At 33.0% G+C, this 21,984-nt stretch overlaps 1 protein-coding gene across 1 annotated transcript; it reads right to left on the bottom strand.

Moving 5' to 3' along the window:
* Positions 1 to 70: 70 nt before the first annotated feature.
* LOC138704788 (transmembrane protein 120 homolog) lies at positions 71 to 20,947 on the bottom strand. The gene is made up of 8 exons (XM_069833034.1): positions 20,417 to 20,947; positions 20,081 to 20,199; positions 19,532 to 19,714; positions 17,802 to 17,894; positions 14,455 to 14,672; positions 4,525 to 4,748; positions 3,119 to 3,304; positions 71 to 1,241 (listed from the first exon to the last, which is right to left on the bottom strand). Exons 1-8 carry the CDS (start codon positions 20,486 to 20,488, stop codon positions 1,149 to 1,151), a joined length of 1,188 nt encoding a protein of 395 aa, XP_069689135.1. The 5' UTR covers positions 20,489 to 20,947; the 3' UTR covers positions 71 to 1,148.
* Between the last annotated feature and the right edge of the window lie 1,037 nt (positions 20,948 to 21,984).

The following is a 21,984-nucleotide window of genomic DNA, read 5'->3' as shown; positions in this document are numbered from 1 at the left end:
GTATCAAAGGAACAGTGCCCTCATTTGCTTTCAGGAAGTTTGTATCATTAGATATTTTAATATAAACAAATTTAAAAGATAAGGAATGTGATATATTGTCTTGACACATATTCAATCTGATTTATTATAATCCATTGACAATAGTTTCTATAAACCTGGGTTGACTTCACATAACATTGAGCAAAACATTGTGCTTTGCAACTGCATTACTAATTAAATGCATGACTGTTAGTGGCATTAACTACTCGTAAACATCTCGTAGCTACAGTCAGTTTTATATACATATATAAAAAGTTACATATAAACAACATGAAAAAGAAATCTGATCACAAACTACGCTAATAAATAGTATTCCCTTTCCCTATTTTTAATCCCAACAATCCCAAAAATAATTTATTCTTCTCAATGACACATCAAATTCTTCTAGCTTAGTCACTTAGTTGGTAAAGTATACAACGAACTTCCTGCATTCTGCACACAGTAATTTATAATTACACAAAATTACATTACATAATACGTACTTTCATTGCTTCCCAAAAGTACACAAAAACATTCATTCATTCTTACACGTTGTTCCCATTTGTTAAAAAACATAACACTATCAACAACGAAAAACTGATTTGCTAAGCCAGTATAGTTACTCAACACGGAAATAACTAGGCTCCTATTAAAGCAATACCGGGGATTTTTTTTTACATCTTATAACAGGAAGTGATATGTCCAATATCAGTCAATCATGAGTAAAATATTATCACTTAATATCTACAAAATACACATTTCTTGAGACAGAATCCAAAGACATATTTTCTTGATTATGACAAAAGCTTTCGCTACAATATATCCCACTGCATGGTGCAACATAGACTAAAGCTACACCACAATGCTTACCAGTTACTGCAAGAAACACGAATAACCATGTTACTGGCAAAAGAAAAAAGGTGCTGTTAACAGTAATCCTAGTCATTTATGCTATTATAGTTGAATTGTTCTAACGTGGTCCATGATATTCGGCACAATTGAGTTACAATAATGGCTTCAATTGAAAATATGCACATAGCACTAAAAAAATATCACTGTTAGCAAATTAACCCTTCATATGTTTCCAATGTTCCTTCTGTTCTATGCAGACATTCACATAACGAGAGCCTTTACTGCTCCTTCTTGGAAATAGGCTGAGTTTCGACAGATTCAGCTGCAGTTGCATTTGAAACATGATTCCGACTGGTGTTGTCTGTATCCATCTAAAACATTAGAATTTTCAATATTAACCTCAGATTGAGGTACTGGCTGATAATTATGTATATCTATTATCAGACAATACATCTCACTTGACGATATGTGTCAGAGGAAGAACAATTGTTTGTATGCATCTGAAGTCTGATTAGTGGAATATGTAGCTAATTGGCTATGTATGCATTGGAAGGGGAAAGGAACTGGCCACCCTACCCCATTATCTTCTGGCCTAGTTGCCTCATGAATGATGCCATATTGGTGTTACTTATGAGGTTCAAACCTGTCTTCAGACAGCTGACTAAACAACAATAGAATAAATAATAATAAAATATCAATATGGTGGTGAGTGATTCGACTACTAAGTTATTCCCCTTTTCAATTGGTCTCAGCTAAATGCTACTCATTTTAAATTACAGTTGTACTATTAACCATCATGGTGGCTCTGTGCTAGTGTCAGCTTTTTCATTGCCTTCTGATGCATCACGGGATGGAATTCATTGAGAGGAAATTGTTTTATGAAGAGCTTTCAGAAGTTTTAGGGCTTGCCAGATATTCTATATTACTGGTGACTAGGGTTGTTTATATGAAGTAACTGCTTCAATGGCAGCAATGGAGTCTACCAATACCACTGCTTTCTGATACGCACGAGGTCGATAGATGAGTTGTTGTAAGACCAAAGAGACTGAAGCTTTTTCTAAATTAATAAATCCTTAATATACGTAGATGTAAATTAAAAACCATCCACTTTTTCAAATAAAAAATATGGTCGACTGTAACCTACAAGTCCTGAATCCAGCCTATTTGCCTTCGTAGGCTCTCTCACATGCAATAAATCTACAACATAGAGGCAACCAACAACTCTGCTTCCACATCTGAGGGGAGGAAGGAGGGAGTATTAAAATGTTCTCATGACTCAATTTGAACGAAAAATGTTAATGTAAGGTTTCTTTAGGGGGTGTGCATTAGTGTCGCGGTTAAGGCATGTTGGAATGTCGCGTGTTCGATTCCGGATGGGGCCATGGATTTTTTATTCATCTAAGCCTTACAGCCCCACTATGACTCCGGGGCTCATTCAGCCTCTAACAGTAATGAGTACAAGGGCATTTCCTTGGTGGGTAAAGGACTGACATCCCTACTGCCATTAAATTCCGATTGTCTGTAAAGGTGGGAGCCTTAACTTCTCACCACCCTCTGGGCTGATTTTGCCTGTCATGAGGTTTACTTTATCATATCATTTCGAATCTTATTCCTTTGGCTGTTATATTACCATCCATCTAATATCTGTGTGTTATGTGTTTGTACTAGTTAGCCATAATTTTTACGTTCACTTTTACTGTCCAGGTTCTGAAAAATAATTAGATGAAACCAAACGTACACAGTAGGAAGTGTTGGACTTCGAATCATGATTACAGTAAATACAAACATTTTATTTTTTTATTTGTAATAACTACTTCTATGCTAGAGTGTTCTTCGTCTTAAGTACCGTAATATATTACAAAAAGACAATTTTACATCATTTGCATATGAGAATTTTATGAGCATCTGAAGCAGATGTTTGGACATTTTTCAGAACATAACAGGCTATAAACATTTACAAATAACAAGCTTCGACAATCGTTTAAACTCTTGAACAAAATAGTCATTTGTTCTTTTCTCATTTATATATTTATTTTGATACTATAACTTAACAGAATATGATATCAACGAAATCTATTCAACAATTCAGATGCAAGTGGGTGACAGTGTGAAAGCATTACTTTTCAATAAAGAAGAGAGAAGAAAATTTATACAAATTGATACTTAATGGGTGGCAAGAATAACTGCATTGTAAAGATATTGTGTATTTTCATTAGTGTTATAGTTAAAACACTAAAGAAATCTTTACCTGTACTGTATTTGGTCGATTCTGAGGAGTTCTTTGTTGTTTACTGCTACTACCCCAAGACAAGTCTAGTCCCATAAACTGATACTTCAGCTTTACATTTTCCTGAAGTTTCTGAGGTATCACCATTGACGTTGTTACAGTGTTTCCAAGGAACAACCCAAAGAACAAAGCAGAGAGGACCGGTACCTAAAAACAAACACACAGTTATGCCATATTTCATACAAACTTAAATGCTTAGCAATTTGGAGTAATGTATAAATACAAAGAAAATCTTAAAAAAAAAATTATTTTCTTTTACTCTTTTTCCTGTTTTTCTTAAGAAAATTAATTTGTGTGAAAAAAATTATACAAGGCGGTTGCACCATTAACCGAATGTCTAGAGTATTAGCTTTCTACATGGTAACCTGGGTTTGAATTCAGGTAGGTTCAACTGAAATTTGTGGTGGACAAGGATGGTGCTTGGTGGTAGGTTTTCATGAGGTAGGCTACTCCCATTCCCACATTCTACTATTGCTCCATTAATCATCATCATCATCATCATCATCATCATCATCATATGTTGCTTGCACCAAAGGTAATGCCTAACAATGGCTAAAAGAACTACAGCTTCAGTCGCCCACAAGAAGAAAAAATTACACATGGGTCATTTTATGAGAATTAATTCTCAAGATATGAAATGGGATATTCATAAAATGCAGCATATGTAAGTAAATTACCACTAAAGAGAGAATACTGGTAATAAACCAGTAATATGGATTGTAAAACTGATCAAGCATTACTGAACTATTAATCTAAATGAGGGAGGAAGACAGCAATGATGAACTGTTTATAAGATACGTAGATTCAACTTTTTCTGTTGCCGGTAACAGAAAAGGAAATAACTTTTCGAAAATTGGCTTTATCTTAGTCTTCAGATGATCAAATAAATGGGGTCAGTAAAGCAGATTTAGCCATTTGTAACAACTGATACCCTTCTAATTTTTTTGATCATCTGAAGAAAAAGGCAGAACCAATCTTCAAAATGCTGTGATTTTCTTTTTCATTATCAGCAGTGGTAATCCAACCAATATCTTTTCTAAATTACTGAACTATATGAAATTATCAGGGAAATCAAGGTCTTTCGTGTGACAATATGTGATCACTCAAAAAGTAAGAATATTGAAATATTTTGAGAATAGAGGCCGAGTTATATTTTTTTAGTTCAAGAAGGAATATAGTGGGATCATATAAATTTAATACAATTTTTTGGAAAAATTGCTGATTGTCTGTGACTATACCCCAGATGTTTGAAATCTACTTTACTAATCAAGCTGTAGAACTTAATGGACTTTATGAAAATATCATGTTTACAAGTCGCTCTCCTCATTAGCCTAATATCACAATAAAAACTGTAATATTTTACATACCTGCCAAGTAGCTTCTGGATGATAGCTAAGTTGGAATAAAGTGTAGGCATTATAAAGCTGGTACATGTAGCCGACATACAGAAATGGAAGAAGGAAGCTGAGACCACGCCACATCCATGAATGAAAGCCTTCAATAGTGATGTCCATGTTGTGTCTTTCTCCAAGAGCTTTCAGACGGTAGAGAACACCTTGCTGGTAACGGAACTGCAAGTACTGTACTATACCTGCCAAACAAATTGTAATAAACATTTCTAGTTACCACTTGATCAATTAAAATATAACGCAGATAACTATGCCAAATAAGTATTTGATACATTACAATAAGACATTTTGCCTCAGTTATAATGTGTTTAATACCAGTAACCTACAGTACAACATATATTGGAGATCTTATCAGGATAAAAAGCATTATCTCGAATCCCAAGAAGTCTTCTTTGAAGAAGTTAAACTTCAAAAGAGATATGATTTAGAACTTCCAAATAAATAACAAAAACTCCCACTTCTGTATCATCCACTATCACATTTTACAGTTAGGTTAAATTTGAATTAACACAAAATATTCCATGTAAACGAGATGCAAACCCAACTGTATTAAAAGCAATAGCTTTGGAGACTTCAAACAAGATACCCGAAACAGAATGGATTCATATTTAAACAGATGGATCACTTGCAGGTAAAAATGGAAATGCAGGTGCTGGAATTTATAGTTATAAAATTCTTTAACAAGGTGGTGATTTTGAGCAACTCTAACCCTACAACCAATTACATCAATTGAACCTACAAATAGCAAAATTAATTAAATTCCTAATACTATCAAAATTCTCCAAAATCTACAAAAATAAGCAACATTTCAATGGATATCTTCCCACTGTGAAATCCAAGGAAATGAGATAGCAGACTCCTTGTCAAAGAAAGGAACAAAAATTAAACAGAGCTCCCTAACAAATGTTCCTTTTCATAATGTAAAATTATGAATCAACTATATATTCCGGACAAAATTCAAAGAAGAATTTCATGATAACAGTAAATGAACCCTGCAACTTCTACTAAATGGCTTGAGCATCATCCCAGATTTACCAGGAAATACATCAGTTCCAGTTTCAACTAACAACTGGCCATGACGGCCTAACTGCTCATTTACATAGAATAAACATATATTCATCACCTCAGCATACTCTTTGAAAGGATTCAAACTCTGTAATGAATAAAAACCATCTAATGAGGTGCACGCTCACAAGGAAATGGAGTAAATTCAAGTCTTGAGCATTGGCAAACATCATATTATGATACATAATATTTAAATAAAATATTTCTAGTAGCTCTTTTCAAACATTCGAGAGTACTAACAATTTTTGTTTTAATTACTATTCTTCATGGAAACTGTAAGCCTATTTAATTAAAACTACAGACGAAAACTGAGTTTCAACAAATCGCTTCCTGTAATTTTGAAAGTTACAGTAAATATATTTATTCGAACATGATTTTTTATCTACAGGAAAAAATGACAAGTGAAACCAACAGGAGGACATATTACATTTTATTACAAAACAGTGTCTTATAATTTGGCACAAAATAAAACCTATAAACTAATATGTTATCTGATAATCATGTGAAATCGTGTTAGATGATGAGCAGATATGATAAATTGAAATAATGAAATGCACTGTCATCAATTGAATCACATTTTATACAGATTGTGAAAAGTACTGGAATAAAACACAATTTACAGGCATCCCAACATAATAATACATTCATTTACGAGACAGTAGAAAATAAATAATATACCCTTACTTTGCCTAGATTTTAATGTTCTAAGATGTTTCACAACCATCTGCCATATACTGCAGAAGACGCAGAAAATCGTTACCAATGTGACCCTGGAGGTATTTTGTACTTTTTTTTCTTCACAGTATGTACTGTATACTGTATCAGCATTACGATGTTAAGGTAAACAGCTTTGAAAAAGTAGTCTTTCCTAAAATCAGTACTGATACGTTTAGTAATCTAAGTTTCCACCAACAGTTACAGCAGCTTATCAGTGGCATTCTCAATTCATGAAGAAGTCACATAACTGATTTTCGTTTCCATATTATATATCGTCTTATGAATAAAAAAATATATATATTATTTCTAAGTGATATAGTATTAAATGTTGTGTAATCAAGATGTATAGTATATATCGTCGTTGATTTTTTGAAACCTCCTATGTGACAGTATAAAGCATAATTTTTTCAAAAGGAAGGAAAAAGTTATTAAATATCAATAGGCCTACATATGAATATTAGATAAATTGGTAGAAAACGTTGGTGAATATGACACCATCAAGGTTCAGTAGAGGCCTATTGATATTTAATTCCTTTATTCTTCCTTCTCAAAAATTATGTTCTGTACTGTCACATAGGAGGTTTCATAAAATCAACAATGATATGTGCCTGTGAGAGTGCATTCATAAATCAATAAATTTACTTCATAATTCTTATTCAATTTAAGTATGATGAACATTGCTTTGGTCTTAGGCTGTAGCGTGTTTAACTACAAATCAGGACAACTGAGTTCGATTCCCGACAGACAAGTGGAAATTTATCTCCCTCCCAATTTGGGATTGAGTTTGTCTTGTATTTGTGTTATGTTATCTTATAGAGTACTGGTCTTGCATGATGATCACATGGTCAGAAGATCCTACTACTAACGAATTTATATATGATGTTGATTCATAATCCTCACAAGAGTTGGGATAGGATTGGTGAAAGGGCTCAATCTATTACAAAAGATGACACTGACGATAACAATGACAATGACGAAATTAAATGATGTAATATATTTTTATAGTCATTTACATCTTTTACATTCAAACACTAACATATCCAATCTCTACTATCATTCTTACTCGACCAAGTTACAGTAGAACCCCGATTATCCGTCACCCTATTAACCAATTGGCGGATTATCCGACTGTGTATATCTTACTCTTTTTTTTTTTCTTCAGAAATAAATAACTTACATGAAGTATTGTTTTGTACATCATATTATATGTTGAATTCTTTGTAAATTCATACATTATGTATGTATACTTTTTGCTGGTTGAGTGGAAGAGAAGGCTTTACGGCCTTAACTCTGCTAGCTAAAATAAATCATCATTATTAGTAGGTTCTACATACGTTTATTGCTAGAGAGTGTTATTATAAGTCTTTATCGTTACACAGCGTTGTCTACTGTTCGAATTGCCGTTCTATAATATAACTTGTATATAAAATATCTTTCACGGATGTTAACAGAAAACGTGTTGTGCTAAGAAGTATCGAAAAAAAATGTAAATAATTGAATGGTTTGAGAAAGAGAAACTGTGGCTCATTTCGTATCAGAATACAAGATTGGAGTTACGACTGCGCGATTTAATAAAAAAAACCAAGGCTAAAGTGTAAAAAAGTATGTAAATCTGTAACATGAGACCTTCTTTATTCCTATCTTTCCTGAGACAGTCATTACATGAGATTTCCATGCCCCTTAAAAAAACCAGTCGTTGACAACCAGACTTAAATTAGTGAACTTCTGATCCACTACCTAATGAGTTAAATACAAAACTATGGAGGAAATTACAAAATCTTTCATGGTACGGATTATCCGATTTTTTCGATTAACCGTTCAGTCCATCCCCTTCATTACCACGGATAATAGAGGTTCTACTGTATATGTCCTTAGAGTATAATTTCATATTTCATTCTCAGATATTAATTCCAGAGAATTTTCAATTAGATATGAAGATGAACTACTAATTACTTCTACTGCTACTCCTCCTCCTTCTCCTTCTAATAATAATAATAATAATAATAATAATAATAATAATAATAATAATAATTGGCGGTATTTCCAGTGATAACTTTCTAGTCAATCCTATTTTCTATTAAAGAGAGAAATGGAATCTATTTCTGTGAATTAAAGATTGCTGAAAATTTGTCTTTCTCTTCCGTTTCTCTATATGACGAAAATGTTCATTTACAGATTGTACAGAGAATTTAGCCAGCTTTCACTCACAATATAAAAGGGAACACTGAGAAGTAAAATTGATGTACTTCAGTTTAAAGATTAACTTAAATTTGTAGCATTACTTTGTTGTAATCAGGAATACTTTTCATTCTCTATGGGTTAATGTATCAAAGCTGATCATTCACCTTAGCAAAGTTCAAACGTAAGATACTGTCTTAAAGTCGCACTTTATCATATTTGGTGGTTACTTATCGTACATCACTTGTTATCCTTAGATAATGACATTAATTTTGACTGATAACGAACAAAAACAATGAACCTTATAAAAGTCTTTTTATCTATTTTATTCGTGTAGTGAACAAACTCAAGTAATTAATCTCACTTAAAACTCAATACAATTTCTCACTGCTTATTCATACCTCAAATGCATGTTATTTACACAGTATTTCATGGAAGTGTTGCAAGCTTATAATAATTGTGTACCATGTTTTTTTTTAATGTATGTACTTCATAGCTATCAGTTTTATATCTGGTCAGACTCAATCATTATTACGAGAACAATTATTTATCATTATACAGTATATGCAGAGAGGCACAAAAAATATATACACACTTTCACAGATATTATATTATATGGACTTTCAAAGTTTAACTGAATTACTGCAGAAACGTGTTGTGTGACTGATAATCTATTAAAAGATCATGCTAGTCACATAAATGCCACAGCCAACAATGCAACTGGCAGGATAATAAAAAGAAATATGACTGCATTTTGTCATTCGAGGAAAAGCTTCAGAAGGGAGAGGAATTTGCGAGCAAAATGATTTGGTCAAACAAAGCACAATTTAAACTGAATGGTAGAGTGAATCACCATTATTGTCTGTACTGGGCTCCAGAAAATTCACACATTCATGTAGACAAGGAGAGAATTTACTGGGAGTCAATGTCTGGTGTGGCCAGGGATGTAATTGGATCATTATTTTTTAAGGAACAGTTACTGGCCTTGTGTACTTCGACATGCTTTTACATTCCATTTATCTGCCATTTATTTATTTCAGCCTACATTATTTCAACTAATACTCTTTGTTACGCAAGACACTGAACATGATGAAAATAGTTACAACCATTTTCGAACAAGTCGCTATTTTGTGCGTGTTTTTTTTAAATAAAATACCTATTAGTAAAAATTAATATATTTCACGTGTATAATTTCAGGGTGAGATGATTCAGAGATGCTGAATAGGAACGACTCCATCTAATAGTCCCAGATCTTACAGAGACAAACAAGTAGACTGCCAAATAATACTTTTTTGGTAACAAGAATCCTAAAAACGAGTATTTGTGCAGAAACCTTAAAATCGATTTTATTTCACACCATAATGTTCTTTTATACGTTGTAGAATGAGAAAGCAGAAATATTGTTTTAAAGCATAAAATAAAAATTTAATTTCAAATGTCAGTAAGTTATAGGCCAACATAAACGCAGTTTTATCCAATAATAAATAGATGAAAATCTAAATGTAATAAGCTAGGAAGATAAAACATCAGTGAACTGTTGAGTGACTTTCTACATAACTGATGAAACTGCTGATGAAAAAATAATTACTTTGCATTTTCTAAAACAAAATTTATTATTGTCCTTTATGCAAGTTCATAAACTGTTAACTCCTATACATTATGGCATCAATACTACTAGACTCTGACATCTTGTTTAGTTCATTCACATGTCAAACCTCTATTTCTAGGTTTCTCTTCTGCTTTTCTAGTATCAGGCCTCTAGGCCTGTCACAGTCTCAATGAATTATTCAACCAACACTTCAAAGGCCGACTCAAAGATTACTTCTTCTCTCGATGGTAGTTCAGCACTGCTTTAGAAAATCTGCTGGTAGTCATCCTTTGAAGCTGGTGTCTCCAGTTTACTTGGTAATGGGAGATGAATCTCAAAATGGATTCAATATTAAATTCCTTCTTAATATCTTAATTTCATTCTACGTAGGACTCTCAGAAGCAATCTCATCACTGATCTTGCTTTTACATGACCACAAATCAACTTAAAATTGCTTGTAAGCCTGTTAATTTCTCTTAATTCAAATACTATCTAACAAATGTCAGATAAACGATAATGCTGATCTTTCACTATCAGTTATGTCATTGATCATTGAGATAATTCACACTGTACCGTATTAATCATTCCATATTAATTTACAGTGATCCAGGAAGTTAAATGAGAACCCATATTGAGTATTGCACCAGACATACTTGCCACATCATCTGACGAAATCCTTTTCATACAACAGAGCACTGTTTCTAATTTTTTTCGATTACAGAACTCTTTTTAACTTGCAGGGAAATCATGAAACCCTTGTATTGCTATTATTATTATACATTTATTGAAGTGAATGAAACTGTAAACTTGAAACTATGTTAAAAATGCAGACATCTAAATTGTCAAAATCTTGCATCTTGAGTTTTATTGAAATTACAGATTTATCATCAGTAACATTTTATTAGAGCTTTAAAAATATATATATTAAAAATCATCTTTATGACATTATATAATTTGTTAAAAATTACATGTTTGTTAATAATTGTTAATAATTAACAAACATATGGAAGCTAGTATCTCAATAATTCTGTTCAGTGGAATGAATGTATTTGTTTCTAGGCATGTAAAATCTTTCTATATGTCTCATTTTATGGCGGAAAGTTACAGCATTGTTTCTGCTTCTGCATGTTTCGGTATTTAGTTATGGTAGAAACATACGCAGGAAATTCAGTGATAAAACTGACAAATGATAAATGTTATTTTTCGTTTTCGATGTTTAATAATAATAAGTCATAATAAAAATTATAATAATAATAATAATAATAATAATAATAATAATGACAATTATTCATATTATTACTGTAATTATTTGTAATGTTTCATGTTATTAATGATTCAGATTTCCATGATTTTTATCTACATTTTATAGTATCATTCATGTATAAAATACAATTTAAAAAAACATTTAGAATTCGCAGAACCACTGGGATTTGCTCGGGGCTCCATAGAACACACTTCGAGATACACTGGAATGAAGTATTCAAAAAATACTTTCTACATTGCGATTTGACATTCTAGTTTAGAACTAATATTAACTTTTCAAACCTCAGATCACAATGGACAATATATGTATTCCTTTTCCAGATAATAAAAATATATTACTCACGACAACATATTAATTATAATATATATCATTTTACAAACATAAATGACACAGGGACAAGACATTTCAAGATTTTATTACAGGTGTGGAGAAAATGGGGAATAATTGCTCAAGGACATGACCTCAGAGCAAAAACTTGTTTACACTAACTGTCACATGTAAGAAGTACTAATAAATAATGGCATTAACAACAATAATAAAAGATTGTAGATATGTAGGCCTATGTACTTCCAAGGACAAAAGATGCTGGAAACTTAGCCATTAATTTAATCTGTAGATTCGTATATTTAATTTTATCAGTTCAAAACATGACCTTCTGGAATTGAACAAAAATTAGAAATGTACTGATTTTTTATAATTTCATTTACATATTCAGTTATGATAAAGACAGCATTTCAAACAAATCTGATGATAGAAGGAAAATTTGCACATTTTTCATGATGCAATTGCATTATCTTCACAACAGCGATTTGTAGCTCATGAATGTATTTTTATATAAAATCAAACATGTATAAGGCAACCCATTATAAATAAACACCTTTGTAATACACAGATAAAAGTAATAATATACTATCATGTGAGTGCATTATTCAAAATGTTGATTTTAGTAATGTAATTATGAAAATAATTGCTCAGAATATGAGTTACGTACAGTGTGACTCTTTTTTCCTATTAAGTATTCTAATGAATATCTGTTCCTTACAGAGTCAATTTAGAAGACAGATTATACAGAACCATTCCCCTTATGGGGAAAGGACTGGAAGTAAAAGTTGCCAAATTAAAAAAAGATAAAAAGTAAAAAACAACAATTTAGATCTACTTGGACCTTGAAAATCATATTCCCTTGAAAGGGTCAAAACCATTTTTTTAAGTGCAGACTTATTCCATATTAAAAAAGAAATCTGCGTGCATGTGAGCCCACATCCACTAGTAAATAATGTATGAAAAATTTATTTTTCTTCTCACATACATAATTGCTCTTTAAATTAGTTAAGTAAATTCATCCATAGTTTTCTGCCCAAGGGCAGTTCTTTCATTGCAAAACCAGCATTCTCCAATTTTTATGTGACCATGATTATAAATTTTTATAATTAGATTGCAAACAATTCTAGATTATATAAGAGTTTATAAATGAAAGCAGCTATTGTAAGGACAGTTTAATGGTACAGCAAGATGGTAGAAACGTAAGTAACTGCACTGTTTACAAGAACAAGTTGCTTAATACATTACCTTCATCACAATTACCATGCACAACCTCTTTTTGTAAAGTGACGTTTTATTCAGAAAGAAAAACACTGTTTACAATTGCAAGTTTTTCACAGTAATAATAGTATATTCCTACTACAAAAAAGAGTAATTAGAATAATAGTAGGTGCCAAATCTAGGGAATCGTGTAGGACCATTTTCAAAAAACTAAAAATAATGCTCATGACTTGTCAGTATATTTTTTCATTAATAAACTTCCTCGTATGCAATTGTGAAAACTTTGTAACTAATTCAACAGTTCATAGCATAAATATGCATAAAAAATTACTTTCATACTCCATCAGCATGTCTATCATGCTATCAAAAGGATTATGTTATATGACGGTACAAATTTTTAATAGCTTCCCTACGGATATAAAAAATCAAACTCAAAACATAAGACTATTTAGGGGAAAATTAAAGAAGCACCTAATTTCTCACGTCTTCTATTCTGTAGGTGAATTTATGAAATTCAACACTTTATGAATACTTCTGTCTTGTATTAAGTATTGATACTAAATCTTTGTGTTGTACTAGTAGACTATATTGTAAAACTCTTCTGTGTATATTTCAACTGGACTGTGACTATAATTAAGACTTTATAGTATTAAGATTTTTTTTTGATATGTTCCATATTCTAGCTGTGAAGTGATGTACGAATACCATGGAATGTAAATAAATCCATAATATTCGAAAATATATATTGATAAGCAATGAAATAGCAGAGATGAGATTACTCTGACCTGTAATAGGATGCACCATATTGAATTGCAAAAGAAGCAAAGACACAAACAAGAAGTCAATAATATAAGATAAAATAGTACAATATAACTTAGAGACAATTGGTTTACACATATGTTTAGGATGGAACCATTTAGAATATTATTACAAATATATAATAATAAATATATTAGAAAATGAAATCTTAGCACACCTAGAATATGCTGGAAAGAATTTTAAAAGCAAACAAAATATTATGAAACTGGAACAAGCCAGGAGGCCTAACCAAGCAGTTTATGATGATGGCAAGTAATGGCTTTAAGGACCTTTTAAAAATTACCTATGCTTATTTTTCTTATTATAGGAGTTGGTAGATAATAATTCTTCTTTTAAATCGTTATTTAACGACGCTGTATCATGTACTAGATTATTATTGTCAATGATATTAGTGATAGCGAAATGGTATCTGGTGAGATGAGGCTGAAGATTCGCCAATAAATTACCTAACATTCGCCTTATGATTGGAAAAAACTCGAGAAAAAACAAAAACACACACGCAAGCGTATATTTATGTTAATATATTCATTCATTCGTAGTGTTCTTCACTGCAAACCCAGCATTCTCCAGCCATGTTACTGATTTTTCAACACTGCACTTATTTGTAAAAGTTGGGAATCAACAATTGTTTGTTCTTCATAAATTATGGCTGGAACTTAAAAGACTAATTTTATTGTAACATCTAAAATTAATTTTCTGAATAAATAATACTTACTGATGTAAACATTGAACCACATAAACTGTTGACGGAATTCATACCATGCCCCGGTGTTTGGCCAAATTAGCAGAACTCCTGACACAACAGTTGAGATAAAATGGTGTAAACGCCACCATCCTTTGATGCGTGATCCATTCACTTTCAAGATGCTTTCACGTATTGTCAAAGTACAATAGTACCACACCAACAAGAACATGAAGCTCAATTCCAACGCTCTAGAAAACAAACAAAAATATTATAGTACAAAAATCAACATTTTTAATATTTAAGAAAAGTTGAAAAAGGTATTTACAACATTCATTGGAATATTTTAATATTTCGGACATATATTGGTAAGTACATCAATTCCTCCCCTCACAAGTTACATTCCTTTTTCAAAAAATGACCTTGACTGCAACCGAAAATTTTATTCATCAGACATACGACAATGCAAAATGTACTTACATTCGAATTTTCATCCCAAATGCAAAAATTCCAACAGCAACAGATAAAATAATAAAGCAGATGGAGAATTGTGTTGCAAACACAACAAAAAATGACACATACTGGCTATTTACGCCATTATAGAACAATACATATGAAAGAAAAAATTTTGAGAATTCCTGAGTAAATAAAGTTTGTTATCCTCAGATTTTTTTTTCACATTTCTCCTATTTATGTAAGTTTAAGTACATTTCTTAATTCAGAATTAAAATTAAAACACACTTTTGTAATTTTTTAAGTCTATATTCGAAGGCAGCCGGGCAGCTCAGTTGGTAGAGTAGCTGGCTACGGACTGGAAGGTCCAGGGTTCGATCCCAGGTGGTGACAGGATTTTTTCTCGTTGCCAAACTTTCAGAACGGCCCCGAGGTTCACTCAGCCTCCTGTAAAATTGAGTACCAGGTCTTTCCCGGGGGTAAAAGTTGGCCAGAGCTTGGTGCCGACCACACCACCTCATTCTAGTGCCGAGGTCATGGAAAGCATGGGGCTCTACCTCTGTGCCCCCCAAATGCCTACATGGCATGTTACAGGGATACCTTTACCTTTTTATAATACTTCGAACATTCATTCATTTAGTGTTCTGCCCAAAGGCAGGTCTTTCACTGCAAACCCAGCTTTCTCTAGTCTTTCCTATTTTCTACCTTCCTCTTTGTTTCCTTATATGATTCATATAGCTTAATGTCGTCTATCATCTGATATCTCCTTCTACCCTGAACTCTTCTCTCGTTCATCATTCCTTCCAGTGCATCCTTCAGAAGGCAGTTTCTTCTCAGCCAATGACTCAACCAATTCCTTTTCCTCTTCTTGATCAGTTTCAGCATCATTCTTTCTTCACTCTTTCCAACATAGCTTCATTTCTTATTCTGTCTGTCCACTTCACATGTTCCATTCTTCTCCATATCCACATTTCAAATACTTCTATTCACTTTACTTCGTCATAATGTCCATGTTTCTGACCCATACAAGCCACATTCCATATAAAGCACTTCACTAGTCTCTTCCTTAGATCTTTTTACAGATGTCCGCAGAAGATGCTCCTTTTTCTATGAAAGAGTACTTTGTCCTACAGTATTCCACACAAGATATACTGATAAAGAATAAACTATAATATGAAGACAGATAAAAAATAAGGCTACATATTATTCACAGGAATGCATAAATACATAATTTAATGACGAAGTAAAAGAGAGGGCACGAAAGATATTTTATGTCTCCATTCATCTATGCACGATGTGTTCGAAAATAAACTGAGATACAACATGTGATTTCAAAATTTGATATGGGGCCAGTGTATAGGATTCAGTGGGAAGACGCTATTATAGTCTATTGTATTCAATTAAAGTCTGGCTGAGTATAAGAGAAGGCGTAAGCTCTGCCAGATTAAATAATAATAATAATAATAATAATAATTATTATTATTATTATTATTATTAGTATTACTACTTCAAAAAGTATAAGCTTATATTGCGAAATGTACTTCGTCAATGGAAATAAAGTTTTACATCGAAATGTCTGAAGTAATATTTCTTAAAACAGTAAAATTGTAGTTTTATTTTTCACGGAGAAGAAAGACGGTGCCAAGAAAATTTGTATCGTAATTTTTTAGCTGTAGCCATAACAAAATACACAGAACTATACTCTTAACATACATACATACTTAACCCTCACATAAGCCTGCCACTGGTCTTAATCTGAGCAAGATTAATCCAGTTCCTACCATCATATCCATTTTAATATTATCCTCCCATCTATGTCTCGGTCTCTGCAAAGGTCTTTTTCCCTCCGGCCTCCCAACTAACACTCTATATGCATTTCTGGATTTGCCCATACGTGCTACATGTCCTGCCCACTTAAACATCTGAATTTAATGTTCCTAATTATGTCAGGTGAAGAATACAATGCGTGCAGTTCTGCGTTGTGTAACTTTCTCCATTCTCCTGTAACTTCATCCCTCTTAGCCCCAAATATTTTCTTAAGCACCTTATTCTCGAACACCCTTAACCTCTGCTCCTCTCATATACCCTTAACATAGCTTCTAATAATGATACAAATATGTCAAACATAGTTCTTTACCAATTGTTACAGAAAAAAAGGCTGTCTCACTAAATGCACATTATGCATAAAATTTAGTCGGTTTTGGTTAAATTTTTAGAATACGTTAACATTTCAACCATGTTTAAATATATAGATTAATACAAATTTAGCAGAACCAGCATCGATTCCTAGCAGAAAAGTGACATTTTATTTCTGTCCTCAAGAGAATGAATATGTGATCTTGTGCCATGCTGACCCCATAATTAAAGGAGTCCAAACATGTTTAAAGTTTAATGTTGAATCAAAATTCCTCACAAGAGCGAAAACAAAATGAGCTAACATCCTTTAAGTACAGTAGATGATGATTATGATGTGCAAAGCAGATGTTATGAAAATACTAATGAACAATTTTTACATAGAGAGAAGTATATAGATGCTTCACTATCCCACAGAAATTTTATTAATATACTGTCTCAACCATAATGATTAAGTGGAAAATTATTTAAAGGTAGTTCAACTCGATTATATTACTTCCAGAGAAAGTTTAAATTTCACTGACATTTCTAAGATTACAATATATTCATAGCAAAAGTGATGAAATATTCAAGGACAACTAAGTAGTAACACATTTAAAAATGTTTGAAAATCTACCACTATTAACTTACCATTACAGACATAATGTATACAGATTTTATATTACTTTCCAGACACCATCAACTCTTCCAAAGAAATGTAAAGTGACTTTTAGTATTGTGGTACCTACATTAGTTAGTTAATACTAGTGTAAGAGAAAGAAACAAATTTTCCTGATTTCATATCATAGACTTACCGGAAATTGGTGAACAGGTTCACAACTGACAGTACAAAACCAATTACACTAAGAATCAGTTTAAACTTCTCATATTCATCCTTATATCGGAACCTTAAGTAAAAGAAAAACAGAATTAATGGTTTACATCTATTAAATAATACAATAAAATTATAAGTGAGGTCACTAGATTGCAATTTGTAGATCTGAGAAATATGAGGAAGGGAGGGACAACTAGAATGATTAGAAAAGACTATGAAAAATGTAGTAACAAAATATCTGATCAGGCACAAAAAATTTAACCATTTCATTATATTTGTTATGCTTTCTCAAAAGAGAGTTTCGTTTATTTTTATCCCTTGGCATCTAAAGACCTCAAGTATAACGAACACTTTATTACCCACATTACCCAAATGCATATTAATTAAAAACAAATTAAGAGGAAAATGAAAGGAATTCATTATTCACCAGTAACTTCATCAAGAAGAAATACTTGTGAAAATTTCACTGAAATCTTAGGGGACCTATGTACTTTTCTTTAACAGTACTCAAAAAAATGTGTAAAAGCCTCTTATACTGAAATGCTTTGTTCCATGACCTGCATTTGTTAATCAGTATGAATTTACCATCTTACAAGTCAACAGATTTTTGTAGGTATGAGGTACCTACATCATTTGCTGAATGATCGATATAATGGCTTTTCATGTCAGAGATACAGATTCAAGTTGCAATTGAAATTTTTTGTGAATAGAGATGGTGTTGGTACAAGTCTTCTTCAGGGGAATTTCATCCTCATTGTTCGAATGGTTACTCATGCTCACAATTATATCACAGGTTCGAGAGTTTAAATCCGAAGTCACTAACAATAGTTATTCCAGCTTTCTTAGGAAGAGAAAACTGTGCCTCACGTGTATAGTTTAACGCACTTAAAAGAATACTGTCCATGAACCGGGGATTCAGAATAAATTTACAGAATGTTACTAGTCAATTTCAAAAATGTTCTACTAGTCAGGCCTATATTCACCCAACATCGGGAGAATGAACTCCACTTTACAGATGTTTCCACATTAAAAACACAATTTCGACTTCACCAAGAAAGCAGTGTCCAGTAAGGTAGAAGTGATATGTGAATGCATCTGATATTATCATTCACAAAATGAAATAGGCCTACTGTATATAATATGGGAACAACAGTAATGTGTTATGAAGTGTCCATAGATATCAATGACAGATACATGGCTTGTTTATTTCTTTATTTCTATCACTGTAGTGGCACAAATATGAAGTGCATTCTTGGATTAAATTCAATGGATTCAGGGATGTCACAAAAAAATTCAACGCTCATAAAAGAATGGAGAATCATTGGATTTCGACAGTGTTCTCTGTAATAATTGTAAACCAATATTATAATCGATTAACTTACCACAGCACGAGAGGTCCAGGAGAAAGTACTATGATAATGGATCATATAGGCTACTTGTTTTCGTACATAGTCTATACGCCTATTATGGTAACAATGAGAACACAATATAGCCTACTGGAATTCATCCTGGACCCCTCGACAAATTGAAAGCCCAAGAAAGAGAAGAGAAAAGGGAAAGTTAATATGGAGAATTATCATTACTAATTACCGTTTAATTTGGGAACAGTTTTCTCTTTCCTGCACGGTCATAAGACAAATCAAAATTCCGTACAAGTTGAATGTTTATGTAAACAGGAGGTAACAATATTTTACTTCATTACATACGTACTTGTCGTTTTTGTTAAGAATGGATACATTCACGTTTCCAAGAATTATCTTGAGGTACAGTCCATTTTCTTTTGGCAATGATTGCTCCATTTCATGTAACTGTGCTCTCCGCCGTAGCAAGTCTTTTTCAAGACCACGGATAGTTTTCTTGGTTTCTTCAGTTGTACTGGCATTTTTGGACAACCTGAGGTAAATAATATAAAAAAATGGAGCGCGCTTCCGTACAGGGGCAGTGGCATTTCTCTAAGGCTAGAGCCCAGTTTAGGTGTGTGTGTATTAATCGAAAAAAAAAATGTCATATAAACATGCATCCTATTCTCAGTATTTTCTAGCCCCTAATTTTCGATTAATACACACACACCTAAACTGGGCTCCAACCTTAGAGGAAATTCCAATACCCTATACGGAAGCGCACCCGTTATATTATTTTTGCTGACTATACACTATAATATCAACTAGCTGGAAAAATGTCAAAATAATTTTACTATCTAAATATTGCAAGTCCAAAGCTTTGAAGAACTGTATGCATTTCTGTACACATTTTCCTTACTTTTTAATCGATCGATTAATAATTCCAAGGCGATATCTTTGATGATTTATTCCTTTTATACATTTTGCTTGCAGATCTCCAACTTCTTCCAACTTACTTATATATTCTCGATTTAAATCCTAAAAATGCAAACAGAACATGCATTTATTACAGGTCATAACAGTTCAAGATCACATCGGCATTTTATCAAGGACAAGCATACGAAAAGAGTACAGTTTCAGTATTATAGGAAAAATCATACAAAAGTTTTGAAATGTCATTCATAACATTGAAGGTTTATTTGATTAATCATGCTATATCATCCACCTTCTCCAAAAACATTCATTGTACACTCACTTCTAAAACCTTATACTCGGCTCCAAGATCCGAAAAATCTTCAACACACGACTCAACATCATTGAACTCCATTCTATGAACCAGCGTTCGTTATTCTTCTCCGCAATATGTGTTTAAACGAATACGCACACATAAATGAAAAGTATGACCTGATACGCAGGTCTACGTCAGGTCAAAATGCGAACCTAACCAACCTATCGAACTCCAATCCTGCCTATAGTGCGAACCTTGCTCCAATCGAATCTTCGTAACACGGCCACTACGATATCACAAGCGCACGAGCGCTCTCTACCTTTGGGCTTCCTATTGCAAGATGATTCAGTGTGCAGTGTTACGCAACTCCTCCCAACTGTACTCTGCACTTCAAAGTGTTTTTGTTCTAAAGGTTGGCTGTATTAATGTATTATCCTTTCAAAATGTATCATCCCATGAATGAATATCCTTTCAGTCGTTAGCAATAACGGAAATTCTACAAAATAACTAGACTAAAGGAGGCACCAGTCCACCGCTGTGGAGTAAAGGCTGGTTCACAATACACCTGGAACGGAAACGACAACAAGAACGAGAACAGAAATATTGTTAAAATAAATGTATTTAAATGTGAGCATTCACAATTAACTATTCTGAATGCTTACATTTAAATACATTTATTTTAACAATATTTCCATTCTCGTTCTCGTTGTCGTTTCCATTCTCAGTTTATTGTGAACCAGCCTTAATGGTTAGCACGTCTGGCCATGAAACGAGTGGGCTCGGGTTCAAATCCTGGTTGGGGTTTTTCCAGCAGAATTGCTCGGACTCATTTGCCATCATCATCATCATTCATACAATAGTCCGGGTTAAGTTCACGGTGTGGCGTGCTGTACTTGTACAAGAACGTGGACGTTCGACTACTCAATCATTCACAGAAAAGAAGTACTAAGCATAATAAGCCTCAGGGTGTAGTGCAAACCTTCGCGTCTCTCCTCGGTATGAGAAAAAAAAAGACACTAGTAAACCAGTTTTCAACACCTGCGTACTACGAATAGTATAGACAGCAGTAGCAAATATTCAGCCCTGTCATTAAAAAAACACACTCTCTGTAATTCAAATTTTATTATTATTATTATTATTTTTTCTTGTTTTATTTTCCGCGAAAATGCAAGATATATATGGTTTACTTAACAACGCTCGCAACTGCCGAGGTTATATCAGCGTCGCATTTAAGCACATTTAAATGCCATCGATCTGGAGTGGGATTGAACCCGCAACCTCGGGCACAGAAAGTCAGCACTATATCAACTGTGCCACCCAGGGTGACCGCAAAAATGTTAAATACTGCTGTACTTAGCTTAAATCTATCAGGTTAGACTGCATGCTCTGTATGTAGCATTGGACAAAAACGCCCTCTGCCTCGGGATGTATTACTGTTCACAGATCTCAGAAAAGTGCCTAGCAGAGAAAGGGTGTGTTAGGGTGAAGTACCGATCAGTCTGTGTGCCATAAAAGCAAAGGTCGGCCTGGATAGCGCAGTTGGTATAGCGCTGGCCTTCTGTGCTCAACGTTGCGGGTTCGATCCCGGCCGAGAT

Source organism: Periplaneta americana, chromosome 8 (genome assembly GCF_040183065.1).
Source record: "Periplaneta americana isolate PAMFEO1 chromosome 8, P.americana_PAMFEO1_priV1, whole genome shotgun sequence".
Lineage (NCBI taxonomy): Eukaryota > Metazoa > Arthropoda > Insecta > Blattodea > Blattidae > Periplaneta > Periplaneta americana.
This window is presented reverse-complemented; position numbering and strand designations above follow the sequence as displayed.